General features: G+C 33.5%; 1 protein-coding gene across 3 annotated transcripts in view; it reads right to left on the reverse strand.

Moving 5' to 3' along the window:
• The window catches only part of LOC129907441 (protein piwi), a 134473-nt gene that overhangs the window by 107353 nt on the left and 14531 nt on the right, over positions 1-12589 (reverse strand). For all 3 annotated transcript variants that reach the window (XM_055983680.1, XM_055983679.1, XM_055983678.1), the window contains one exon: positions 2513-2675. In XM_055983680.1, coding sequence (XP_055839655.1) covers positions 2513-2675 — 163 coding nt within the window. The remainder of the gene's footprint in view (positions 1-2512; positions 2676-12589) is intronic.

Consider the following 12589-nt stretch of genomic DNA (forward strand, 5'->3'; position numbering starts at 1 on the left):
AATTAGAACCTTTAACAAAAAATATAATATATAAAAAGGATAAGAAAAAGTAAGGAATGTGATACTAAAAAGAAATCAATTAACAAACAAATATTTACTTTAAAGTTTCAGAAGAACAATCAAATCGTGATAATCCCATAGATTAATAATAACATAAAATGATCACAACATCTTAAATTAAGTACACACTACATAATCAAAAGAAATTTCATTTAAATATAATTCAACTTATATTTGGATGCATCTCAACAATTTTGATATTTAAATAAATGAAATTTCTTTTATGTGTGAACTCAATTTAAGGCTTTAATCATTTTATGTTTTTATAATGTTTTTATAAAAGAAATACCGTTTTCATAATGTGTTGAAGGTACATATTGTGTGGGCTTTACAACGCAAAAAATCAGTTTTACTAATTTTTTGTCTATTTCTCATGATTTTTTTATCTGTGAATTAAGCATGTATTTTGTAAAAAAAAATCGGGATTTTCGGGATTTGACGGGATTATAAAATGCGGGATTTCAGAAAACGGGATTTAAAAAAGCGGTATTTTAATAAACGGGATTTTGAAACTTTTTTTTCGCTCCCTTAAAGGGTTGGGTTCGATATCCCGCTTTTAATATTCCTGTTTTTTAAATCCCGCTTTTAAAATACCGTTTTTCATAATCCCGCTTTTTATAATCCCGCTTTTTATAATCCCGTTTCTTATAATCCCGATTTTTATAATCCCGTTTTTTATTGTCCCGATTTTGCAATCAAAACTAGTTGTTTTATTTTAAAAAATCGTGCGATTTTTAAAATAAAACAACTAGTTTTGATTGCAAAATCGGGATATTGAAAAATTAAAACAAATTAAAAATGAGAGATTTTTCTAAACGCATTTAGCTAAAAAAAAAAAATATAATATATATAAAAAAAATGTGAAAAAGTAAACAATGTAATATTAAAAAGAAATCAATTTACAAACTAATATTTAATTTAAAGTTTCAGAAGAGTAATCAAATCGTGATAATCTCTGAGATTGTTTAATAACTTAAAACGATTACTATACCTTAAATTAAGTACACACTACACAATCAAAAGAAATTTCATTTAATTATACCTATTCCAACTTATAGGTATTTGGATGCATTTCAACAGTTTTTACTCAATTTAAGATTTTAATCATTTTATGTTTTTTTGTAAAAGAAATACCATTTTCATAATGTGTTGTAGGTACATATTCTGTGGGATTTACTTATGATTTTTTTTATTTATGCTTTAAGCATATAGGTACGGGATTTTCTGGATTTGACGGGATTTTAAAATGCGGTATTTCGGAAGACGGGATTTAAAAAATCGGTATTATAATAGACGGGATTTTGAAACTTTTTTTCGGGATTTTCGAAAATCGGGATTTTAAAAAGCGGGATTCCGATACGCTCCCCTCTGCCTTTTTGTTAAAGTTTTTTCCCAAAATGGCCTCCCGCAAAGTATATATGTAAAATGCCTGCAACTCGAAAAAGGGATCAGGCACGATTTTGAAATTTACAAATTTGGAATCATGTAATCATTTCGAACAAATCTGCATTATTACTTTTGGGATCCATTTTTGTGAAACCCGCCGCGTCTTCAAGACCACCGTGGTTGGATATACCAAAATGCTGCCAGACTTAACGATTCGTGCTTTACTCCCCAAGACCTTTCTAATGATATGCCTTACAACAATCTTTAGATGACTTAATTCATTATGTCGTTGGCTTTCGGTCTATAACAGCTGACATACATTTTTTTTCATTTTTTAAACTTGGTGAAAAAGTTTTGTTTGTACACAGAATGTACACAGTCTACAAAATTATTCTGAGTAAAAGGGTGTTTTTTTAAGAAATGATGGAATTCGAAAAACTGGAAAAAAAATGTTACACCAATAAAAATGGGTAAAAATGTTTCATTTATAACAAAAAACAAGAACCATAACAGTCTATATAAATTTTTTCAGTGAAAGGGTGTTTTTTGGTGAAATAGAGAAAATCCGCGATAGGTCCGATAAAATCAATGGTATAAAAGGTACCCTAACGAAATTTATTAAAAATGTTGTCTTTCTCATGGGAATCACGAATACAATTAGTTAATATATTTTTTTCGTGTGAAAGGGTGTTTTTTTAGGTGTAGAGACAATATGGGTATATTGAAAAAAGTGAGTTATGATAGTGGTTCCTATTGAAAGTCAGCAATTATGTTACTTTTGAGATTAGAAATACGAAACTAAAGTGTCTATAAGAATATCATGGTTAAAAGGTTTTTTGAGTGAAAAACGTTGGATTTGAGATAGAAAGCAAGAATAAAGAGTTTTTATAAAAAAAAAATTATTGGGTGCTTAAAAAAAATCTTAATTTATTTTTAAACTCTTACTCTGCCCCTGCAAACTACGAGCTGTAGCTTATGTCTAAATGGTCGCTTTTTTTAGTTTCTTATTCATTTAACATAATTTTTTTGAAGCACCCTAATATGTTTGTACTCTAACAAAACTTACCACTTTGAGCAACCGACGATGAAGATCGTTCGTGGCGTTCAGATCTATCAGAATGTTCACTCCGTTCGCGGCGATTAGATTTCTCATGACGTTCATGACTTCTTGACGATGAGGACGTCGATGGTCCTTCACCAGGGGAAGATCGCTTTTGAATTTTTTTTCGCTGTAAAAATAATTGAAAACACAAAATACAAAAAATAAGCGGTGGGACTATATAATTTTGTAATATACAAAGGAGAGATACCCAGAAGGAGATAGGAAACTTTTGACGTCATACTGGTTTGCCTACAAGGTCGGATGGATACTTTTTGGTGAAGTGATTTAGGCTTTTAGCTAAGTATGCGTGAAAACACTGTGGTTAAACTATGTGTGTATTTCACATTTATTCACAGATACAAAAGAAATTACAACACACGAAATGAACAAATGGGTTTTGGTGGTAAAACGTAAGAAAGTTCCCGATCTCTTTCTAGGTATCTCTGATACAAAGGCTTGAATGAAACAGTGTTATCAAGACAAAAAAATGATTTTCTTATTATGTCTGAAACACACACATTATAAAAAATCAAGTTAGTGGGATTCAAGTTTTCCAAGTTAAGTCTGTTTCTCTTCATAGTTTTGATGTCCAACATTGAATGGAATTTGACTTCACATATGTATATACACAGGGGTATGAAGTGGCGAAGAGCACTAACAACCGCAAAGCTTCGTTTGCCAGTTCAGAATACTATTCATTCTTAGTATGCAATCTGCAGCTAAATCTATAAGATTTCAGTTTTACAGACGGTAGATTAGCAAGTTCAACCGAATTATTCAAAAAAGGATTTGAATTCCATTTTAGTTTCATTTTCACTTTCAAAACAGAGTTCACTCAAAATCACTAATATTTAAATAATTAAACGTCAAATCAAATTCCCTAGTAGAAAATTAAAAAAAATTTATTTGATTATACGCAAATACAGATTTAAAATTTCAGAATTGAGTGGAAGCGATTCAGGCTGTTTTATTGGATTTCAGAATGAGTGAATCCTTGGGTGAAACCAATCGAAAACGACATTATGATTCCTTTCATGCCTAGAGCTGATTGTGATTTTTTTAAAAATCTTATTTTGAAAAATAATTAGCTAGATTCGAGTTTGATAAGGATGTTCCTAATATGTTTATTTATTTTTATTAAGAGTATTATTATTATTTATTTACATATAACCTACGAGCAAATCCCAAGCTACGACATTCAAATTGTTCTGGGTGATTTTAATGCAAAGCTAGGAAGGGAAGATATCTTCGGAAGCACAGTCGGAAAGCATAGCCTGCATGACAACACATCCGATAACGGATTCAGGCTAGTCGACTTTGCTGCGGGGCAAGATGTTGTCATAGCAAGTACGCGTTTCCCGCACCTCAAGATTCATAAAGGGACATGGAAATCTCCACAGCCATCAACCGTCAACCAGATTGACCATATTGCGATCGACGCTAGACATTCCTCCAGTATTATGGACGTCCGAACGTTCCGAGGAGCCAACATTGACTCTGACCACTACCTGGTTGTAGCCAATGTACGGATTCGGATTTTTAGACCATCGCCAACACAAGGAAATACTGTGAGGAAGTTTAACGTCGGACGACTACAATCGCAAGAGACTGCCAGGTCCTATTCCGATCGCGTCTCGAATAACCTCTTAAGAAGTCCTACGCCGCCAGCAGCAAGTATAGATAACCAGTGGCAGCACTTCCAAGAAGCTATTAGAGATGCCGCCTCTGAAGTGCTGGGTTTCACAAGGCCACCACAACGAAACCCCTGGTTTGATGATGAATGCCGGCAAGCACATGCAGCTAAACAGAAAGCATACAAAGCTGCGCTGCACAGAAGGACCAGAGCTGCCAATGAGCTCTACAAGCGGAAAAGAACAGAGGAACATCGGCTTCTCAGGAGAAAAAAGAGGCAACACGTCAAACAAAGCCGCTGGAGCTGACGGCCTTGCTGCCGAACTATTTAAAGCAGCAGGAGATGACCTGGTTAGGAGTATGCACCAGCTCATCTGCCGAATGGAATCTCAGCATCGTGTGCCCGATCCTTAAGAAAGGAGACCCTCTAACCTGCGCCAACTACAGAGGAATCAGCCTCCTTAACATCTCATATAAGATCCTCTCTGCCGTAATATGTGAACGTCTGAAGCCGTTCGTCAACAACCTGACCAGGAAAGTCCACCATCGATCAAATATTCACATTACAGCAGATCTTGGAAAAAACCCAGGAACAACAAATCGATACCCACCACCTGTTCATCGATTTTAAAGCCGCGTATGACAGTATATACAGAGATGAATTGTATAGAGCTATGTCTAGTTTTGGCATCCCTGCAAAGCTCGTCCGGCTGTGCAGGATGACGATGGAGAATGCTCGCTGCTCCGTCAGAGTCGGTAAAGACCTAACCGAAGCATTTGATGTCGAAAAAGGTTTTAGACAAGGCGACGCACTGTCATGCGATTTCATTAACATCGTTCTTGAAAGAATTATACAGAACTCAAACGTAAACACCAGAGGCACCATCTTTCAAAAGTCCGTTCAGCTGCTTGCATATGCCGACGATATTGACATAATCGGAAGAACTCAGCGTGATGTCAATGGCACTTTTGTAAGCATTGAAACGGAAGCGGCAAAAATGGGTTTAAGGGTCAATCAGGGCAAAACAAAGTATATGCTGTCGTCAAAAACGGACACACAACACCGACGCATTGGACAAAACGTCACCATCGACAGCAATAACTTCGAGGTAGTAAAGGACTTCGTCTACCTAGGCTCCGCTATAAACACGGACAACAACATCAGCGCTGAAAAAAGCCCTCTCTCGAGCAACTACGGTGTCCCTATACAAGACCCTTATCATCCCAGTCCTGCTATATGGTGCAGAAGCATGGACTTTAACGAAGGCGGATGAAAACATCTTGGATTGTTTCGAGAGAAAAGTTCTTCGTGCGATTTTTGGTCCCGTGTGTATTGATGGTGACTGGAGAAGAAGGTACAACAACGAGCTTTACGGGTTGTACAAGGACGCTAACTAAGCCAAGAGAGTGAAAGTGCAGCGCCTGAGATGATTAGGTCACGTGGAGCGCATGGACAACAATGCTCCGGCCCGGAAAGTTTTCGACTCCAACCCAGAAGGACGGCGCAGTAGAGGAAGACCTCGTCTGAGGTGGCGCAACCAAGTGGAAGGGGACCTCAATCAACTTGGCGTGCGCAACTGGAAGCAGCGAGCTAAGGATAGAGCTGGCTGGCGAAGCTTGTTGGTTGAGCCCCAAATCCACAGCGGATTGTAGCCGCCTCTCCTAAGGCGAGTTTCTTTTCGTGGTTTGTAAAGTGGTAATTTTTGCTAAGATTTGTTCTTCTCAAATGCTTACCACTTCTGACAACCCGTTTTGCCGTCGTTAAACTGCATTTCATACCGGTTTTCAGCTTAATTTTTAGCGCGAAGTCATGGTGTTCAGATCATTGCACATCTATCGGCCAATGTTGTGGCTAGGCAACTTCGATTGTAAATATTGTATCTATACCCTTGGATATTGCGCGAATAACTGCATACTAAATTTTAACTTGTGTTAATTTTTGTCCCAATGCATCGTTAATTTCGGCCTAATTCAAAGACTTCTTTTATTTTCGCCATTTTTTCCGCGCCTAATGATTTTTTCCGACCCGTTTTCGTCCTTACAGGTTATAGACAATCAGATTTATTGACAGACACAATTTTGAGTCCAACTGACCCATGTAACTCATCATTTATTAACATTTTTGCTTATGAACGTATTCAGATGAGTCAAAAAATATGCTTGTTTTTATGAATAGATTTGGTCTACCTACCGTGTGAGAAGAACGGTAGGTCCCAAGACAATTTTTTTTCTCCTAAGCTAAGCGCATAAATATGTTCTCTCGTTACGTATGTAAAAAAGATGTACCATTGCAATAAATACCAAGCTAGGTTAAAAATAAGATGAACTAAAATGTGGACGTATTCAAGTGACCGGCAGTGTATTATCGTGATTAAATGTGTTACTCAACAGTGTAGTGTTGACTGTTTCGTTTTTGGCGAGAAGGGTTTTGAATTGACTGAATATAATGCATGTGTTTTGTCCGAGCAGGTGGTTTATGTTTAGTATGTTGTTGCGTGTTGTGCATATAGGTGGTTCAGTTCATTTTAATATACATATGCTGATGGATGAGTAGTAGCTGTATGTCCTAGTCGAAGGCGAGCGAAGGTGGTGTTTTGAGCTTTTGAAGTTGATGTAGGATAGACAGGAGTTTGGCGGTCTCTGTTTGTTATTGAGTAGTGGGTAGGGTGGCAGTGCCAAGTTTCAAGACGTTTCTTTAGGATTAAACTGTCGATGTGCCTTTTTAGATCAAGTTTGGAGTAGGAGTTAAAAAGATATACAGTAAATATCTCGAAAACCTGAGCCAAGTGTTTAAAACGGTTGCCACCACTGAATTCAACACACTCGAATTAACTAGAATCGATGTGTCTCCGCTCTGTTGCAAAAAAAAGTTCTAAAAACTATCACAGTGTAATCAACGCGAAATTTACATTTTTTAAAGCGAATTTATTGTTTGTGGTATTCTTGCATATTAACGCAATTGGCTGTCTTTTTACTGTATAGAATCGTTTAGGCAAATTAATCAATGAAATGCAATGTTTTTGACACAGAAAATGTATTTATTTCGTATAAGCTGATAAGAACTATAAGGTTCTATGTTGGACATAGAACCTTTTTCAGAATTTTTTATAAACTTTTTTATAAAATGGTATTATGTCATTTTTTTAAAATGCTCATAAAATCCTTTTTTGTGGTGAAATTAATGTTTTTTTTTCATGGTTTTATGACTTTTTAAGGGTCCTTTATAAGATTGCATCAATACTTTACTGCTATGTAACTATTTTATCCAAAAACCAGCCTTAAAAAACTTTGAAATCGATTGACATACAACCCTATAATTCTCAGTCAGCGATATGTGTGTACACTTAATAGCAATGCGCCTGTGCATTTTTTTCATACAAAAGGAGAAAACAAAACAGAAAACTACCCATCGCCTAAACAAATTCTACAAATACTGAACTACTTATCTTATTATTTGTATCTACTTCTTCAAAGCAAAGATAAAAAAAAAGGAGAAAAACTAAAAAATAAAGAAAATCCTTACAATAGGAAAGAGCATGCGCTCCATAACACAAAACACAAGAACAAAAAGAAACAAACTCAAGTGATCCCAATTTTGTAAGGAATTCCCCCGCTCTCGCAAAATTCTTCAACCAGCAACATATCGTAGGACTACATATCAGGTACCACGCATAAATTTTGAGGTTCCGATAGTTTCTATGAGATGCGATATCTTTGTATTCTATATTTGGTTAATGGGTTAGGTGCTGGAAAAAGTGCATTTAAGTGTATTTAAGTAGCCCAGTCGGGATGTACAAAAAATTAAGCTGAAATGGAAATAATTAGATCGTGCAATTTTTTTTCATAGGATGATAGAGGGGATCACTGGGAGCTTACAACCAGTTTTTCGGGAAAATCGACCTTGTGCTTAAGCCGCCATCTTGGATTAAAGGTAAAACACGTTTTAGTGAATAACTCGGCCATTTTTGATTTTTGACAAAAATTATATATGTAAAACTTGTAGAAAATTTTATTTTCTATAACTTTTGTCTTAATAAATTTTTCTATGTGACCTATATTTTTCGAGTTAATTTGAAAAAACTATACCCCTACTCAGCTTAAACTTTATACCCGCTTTGATTATAGATTTTAAGATCAACGCAATATGGGAGTGTTTTTATATGTTTTTGGGGATGATAAATCTAGCTGCAATGTTAGTTTTTGCAAATTCATGAAATTTTATAAACAAAAGGAACTATCTCAAAATTGGAAAGTGTCGTTTTAAACAAGATTAGTAAATATTATAATTGATGTCTAGCAAGACCAGGAAGTTTTTGAATTTTTCAATTCGGTTCATTAATGCCTGAGATATGACCAATTGTTTATAATAAAAGCTTAAAAGAGAGAGTGAGTTATAAACAATTGGTCATATCTAAGTCGTTTTGTATATTTTTGTAATGGATTGTTTTGATTTTTAATAATGATGGATTCTAAAATCTTCATGCAAAATTGGGTTCATCTACCATAATTTTTAAGGGTTTTTCGGCAGTAAGTTTGCAACTGTTATAATAATATGAGTTGACAGATGAAAAACAGGTATAACTTCCAGAGACGTCAGATTGTCTTGATTTTAGATTTTTTGGAATTAGCATTAAAAAATACCTTGAAATCATGTATCATATGCGTATATAATACCATAGCCTATTTTTGCTAATTTTGAAAATCTCCATTTCGCGATTTGACCTTGAAATCGCGACAAGCGGACATGAGATTTTCTAGACTTTTGAGATATGTTATAGAATGGCAAAAGGAAGATATTGAGCAAAAAAAATTTCTACTAACATTTATTCCGAGATTTACCCCTTTTTTCTCCTTATTTGACTGTATTATCAATGTTTTCGAAAAATTGATTTTTCAAAAAATAAATTTTTTTAAAAATCAAAAAATATTTTTTTTTTCAAATTTAATTTTGTATTTATATTAAAATTATATAAATGCTTTTTTACAAAAAAAATTCGTTGAAATCGAATGAGTAGTTTCGAAGCAAATCGGATTAAAAAAAAAAAAAAAACGGTGCTATGACAGGTACCGTTAATGATTTAAAGACAAATTTCATCAAATGATAGACCTTGTTTCAAAACTTACATTTGATTTTTGTTAACAAAATCGTTGGAGCCGTTTTCGAGCAATTTCTACAACTTAAATCGGTATATGACAAGTACCGTTATTTTTGGTCCAAATTCCAAAAACCCCTCTGGAGAGACGCCAAATAATGCTTCATACCAAGTTAGACATCAATCGGTTCATCCGTTTAGGCTGTGGCTTCGATTACAGACCGTCACACAGTGTGTCGTCCCCTTATGATAAATCACTTTTTTTTTGTTAAAAATTAATATTTTTGCTATTAAAATATAATTTAGAAATGTCAACTCATATGAAAACATATTTATCTTAGAAAATAACCCAGGTTGTGTATTCAAAATAAGCTCCGAAACATGAGTACCTCGGAAATCGAAAATATTTTGAGGAATTTATGCGAATCTTTGAGAGTGTATACTTCACGTTTGGTGAATGTTTGAAAAATTTTGTTAATGTTGTTTTGTTTATTTGAGTGTTGTTGTAAAACGTGTAACAAAAAAAATTTAAATTTATAAAATTATATACGAGTTATTAAAATTTCTTTGATAAATGGCCCAAAAAAAAAAAATTTTTAAACTTAATTTAAAAAAAAACATTGAAAATCATATCGATAATTTTTTTATATTATTTTGCCTTAGGCCTATACTTAATATTGGCAAAGTAAGGTCTGCATCTGTTTGCGATTACCAGAGATATTCACATTTATGTGCTACGAGTCAAGTACTCAAAATAATTCATTTTTTGAGAAACAGCTTCAAGGGGATCACAAAAATGAAAAAAATCGATGTTTTTAATAATTTTTAACCATACACAAGTTTATGAAATTAAAAATATTTTAAATATTGTTTTCAACAAGAAAAAAATTATATTTTTCTGCATACTAAATTTTTAATATAATTACTTGACCCGGGCACGCTCTACTGTGTATTATAGCGTATTTACTAGAGATGCCGCGAACATTCGGCCATTATTCGGTATTCGGCCTATTTTTCTAATATTCGGTATTCGGCCGAATAGTTTAACTATTCCAATACCAAATGGAGAAGAAAAAAGACTTAAATTATTATACCAAAATGTGTGTTTTATTAATAATCTACTAAAGGCAAGTTGTGGTGAATGAATACTATTTGTTCCGCATTTGTTTGTAGTAAACGATTACGTTTATCTTTGTAGACCAGTCATGTCAAACTTGCGGCCCACAACGAATAACTTTGCGGCCCTGTCTACATTTTAATTAATTTTGAGTTTAAGATTGTAGGTAATATATGTAGATTTTATGTTCACAGCTTTCGACACACATACACCTCCTTTTTTCCTAATAAACAAATTAATATGGGACAAAACCAAACAAAATAACAAATTTTATAAGATCTCGTGGCTTAAATCAGGGTAAGTTATGTGATTTCTTAAAGTGAACTAGGAAGCGAATATTCTGAGTTAACCTACAAACGATTCTGGGGCTTGGGATTTTAGTTTTTAATGATAAAAGTCTTTAAACCAGCATGTCTTGCTATCTAAAATGGTTGCAGAGTTTATAATTCATGATACCTACCTAGATGTAGTAAAACATTTATCTGAGTTAAACTCAAAACTGCGAGGAAAATTCATAACACAACGAATATGTGAACAAATGCAACATTCAAATGAAAGTGTGCATTCAAATGCAACCTAGCCCTTTTGGAACATCAGAAGATAAACCAGGATTTGACTTATGTATCAAAAATACTACAACAACACAACTCAAATATGTTCGAGCTTTCCTGTTTAGGAGTATGATGACTCGTAAGTAATCCTACATTTCAAACGAGTTCAAACGATCATTTTTCTGTTCGAGTAAAATCGAGTAAAATGATCGTGAACAAAATGTTTATGATCAATGTGATCGAAATTACTCGAACTGGAAAGGAAATGTTCATAGTGTTCGAGGGTGTTTTTACTTGTAGAATAAATAAAAGAGAATCAGTTTTTTGTTTTATTTAAATTAATTAATTTGACAAGATAATGAAATGAAGAAAAACATAGAATAAAATTTAATTAAATACAGAAAAAAAAGAAAAAATAAACAAAACTTAATGCCAGATACAAAAAATTGAATAAATTAAATTAAGTTAAAAATTATGACATTTATGAAAAAAAAATATTTAAATTGGATTTATCTTTAAGCACAAATAATTATATAATTGTCTGTGCTTTAAGTGCTTTAAAAATGTCGCACTTTTGAATGACATTTTAATTTCGGGATAAAACAAATTAACTAAATAATGTTTTACTTTGTATTTTAAATCACTTAAATTTTCTGAATTTTCCAAAATGTCAGTCCACAAATCTGTTGTTGCCGAAAAGTTTTTAATAAAACCGAGTTCTGTTTTGACTATTTCCACTAATTTGTCTTTAATATTTTTTATATTGTTGCTTATGGTTGTTCCAGATGGAAGCATGTCTTTCACGTTAACATGTTCTCCGTATTTAGCACCGATTTGTATACACTCTTTAACAAATGCCTGCATTCCAGAGCCTTCTACAGTAGAAAACGGTCTAATATCTTCAATACACAGCTTCACGGACACATCAAAAACTGCTTTCTTATCGGCCATCGACACAATTACTTCTTTGTTTATATTTGGCAAGGTTTCTTTAAAACATCTGTGCCTCAAAAGGTTCGTCGTTGTTTTAAAATTTTTCATCACTTTTTTGCACGATCTGCATGCCACAAAGTTTGGTATAGTATCACCATTTTGATTTTTTATTTCGCCAAAAGTCACCCATACCTTACTTCGGCAGTTTCTTTTGTCGCAAATAGAATATATATTATTATTAAGATTTAAGCTAATACTTTGTTCTTCCATTGTTTTTTTTATAAAACTATTACTTTTTTAAATGAACTCAGAAGATTACTATTTAAATACTTTTCTCGCAAGAAATCAGCTTTTGAACTAAAATATTTCATTCATAACTTTCCCTTTAACCCTTTCATGCTGATTTGTAATTTCCCCAATATACCTACCCGAAAAAATAGTAATTTGTTTTAAAAACAATCATCCCAAATCGCATATTTTTTAGGGATATGTTTCTACTACGCACCTACCTGCACAAATTAACTGGGCATTCCCCACTACCCCATTTGTATTGTTCTCTAACGACTAATTACGTTTTTATTTACTCAGTCATTGAAAATCCCAACCCTCAAAACCATAATTAAAAAAAATATGAAACAGGTAACTATAGAACGTAGAAATTGGAAGTGGTTGTTTTCATTGTTCAAACTGTTCATGATTTTTCGATCACGTTCGA

This window comes from Episyrphus balteatus, chromosome 1 (genome assembly GCF_945859705.1).
Source record: "Episyrphus balteatus chromosome 1, idEpiBalt1.1, whole genome shotgun sequence".
Classification (NCBI taxonomy): Eukaryota; Metazoa; Arthropoda; class Insecta; order Diptera; family Syrphidae; genus Episyrphus; species Episyrphus balteatus.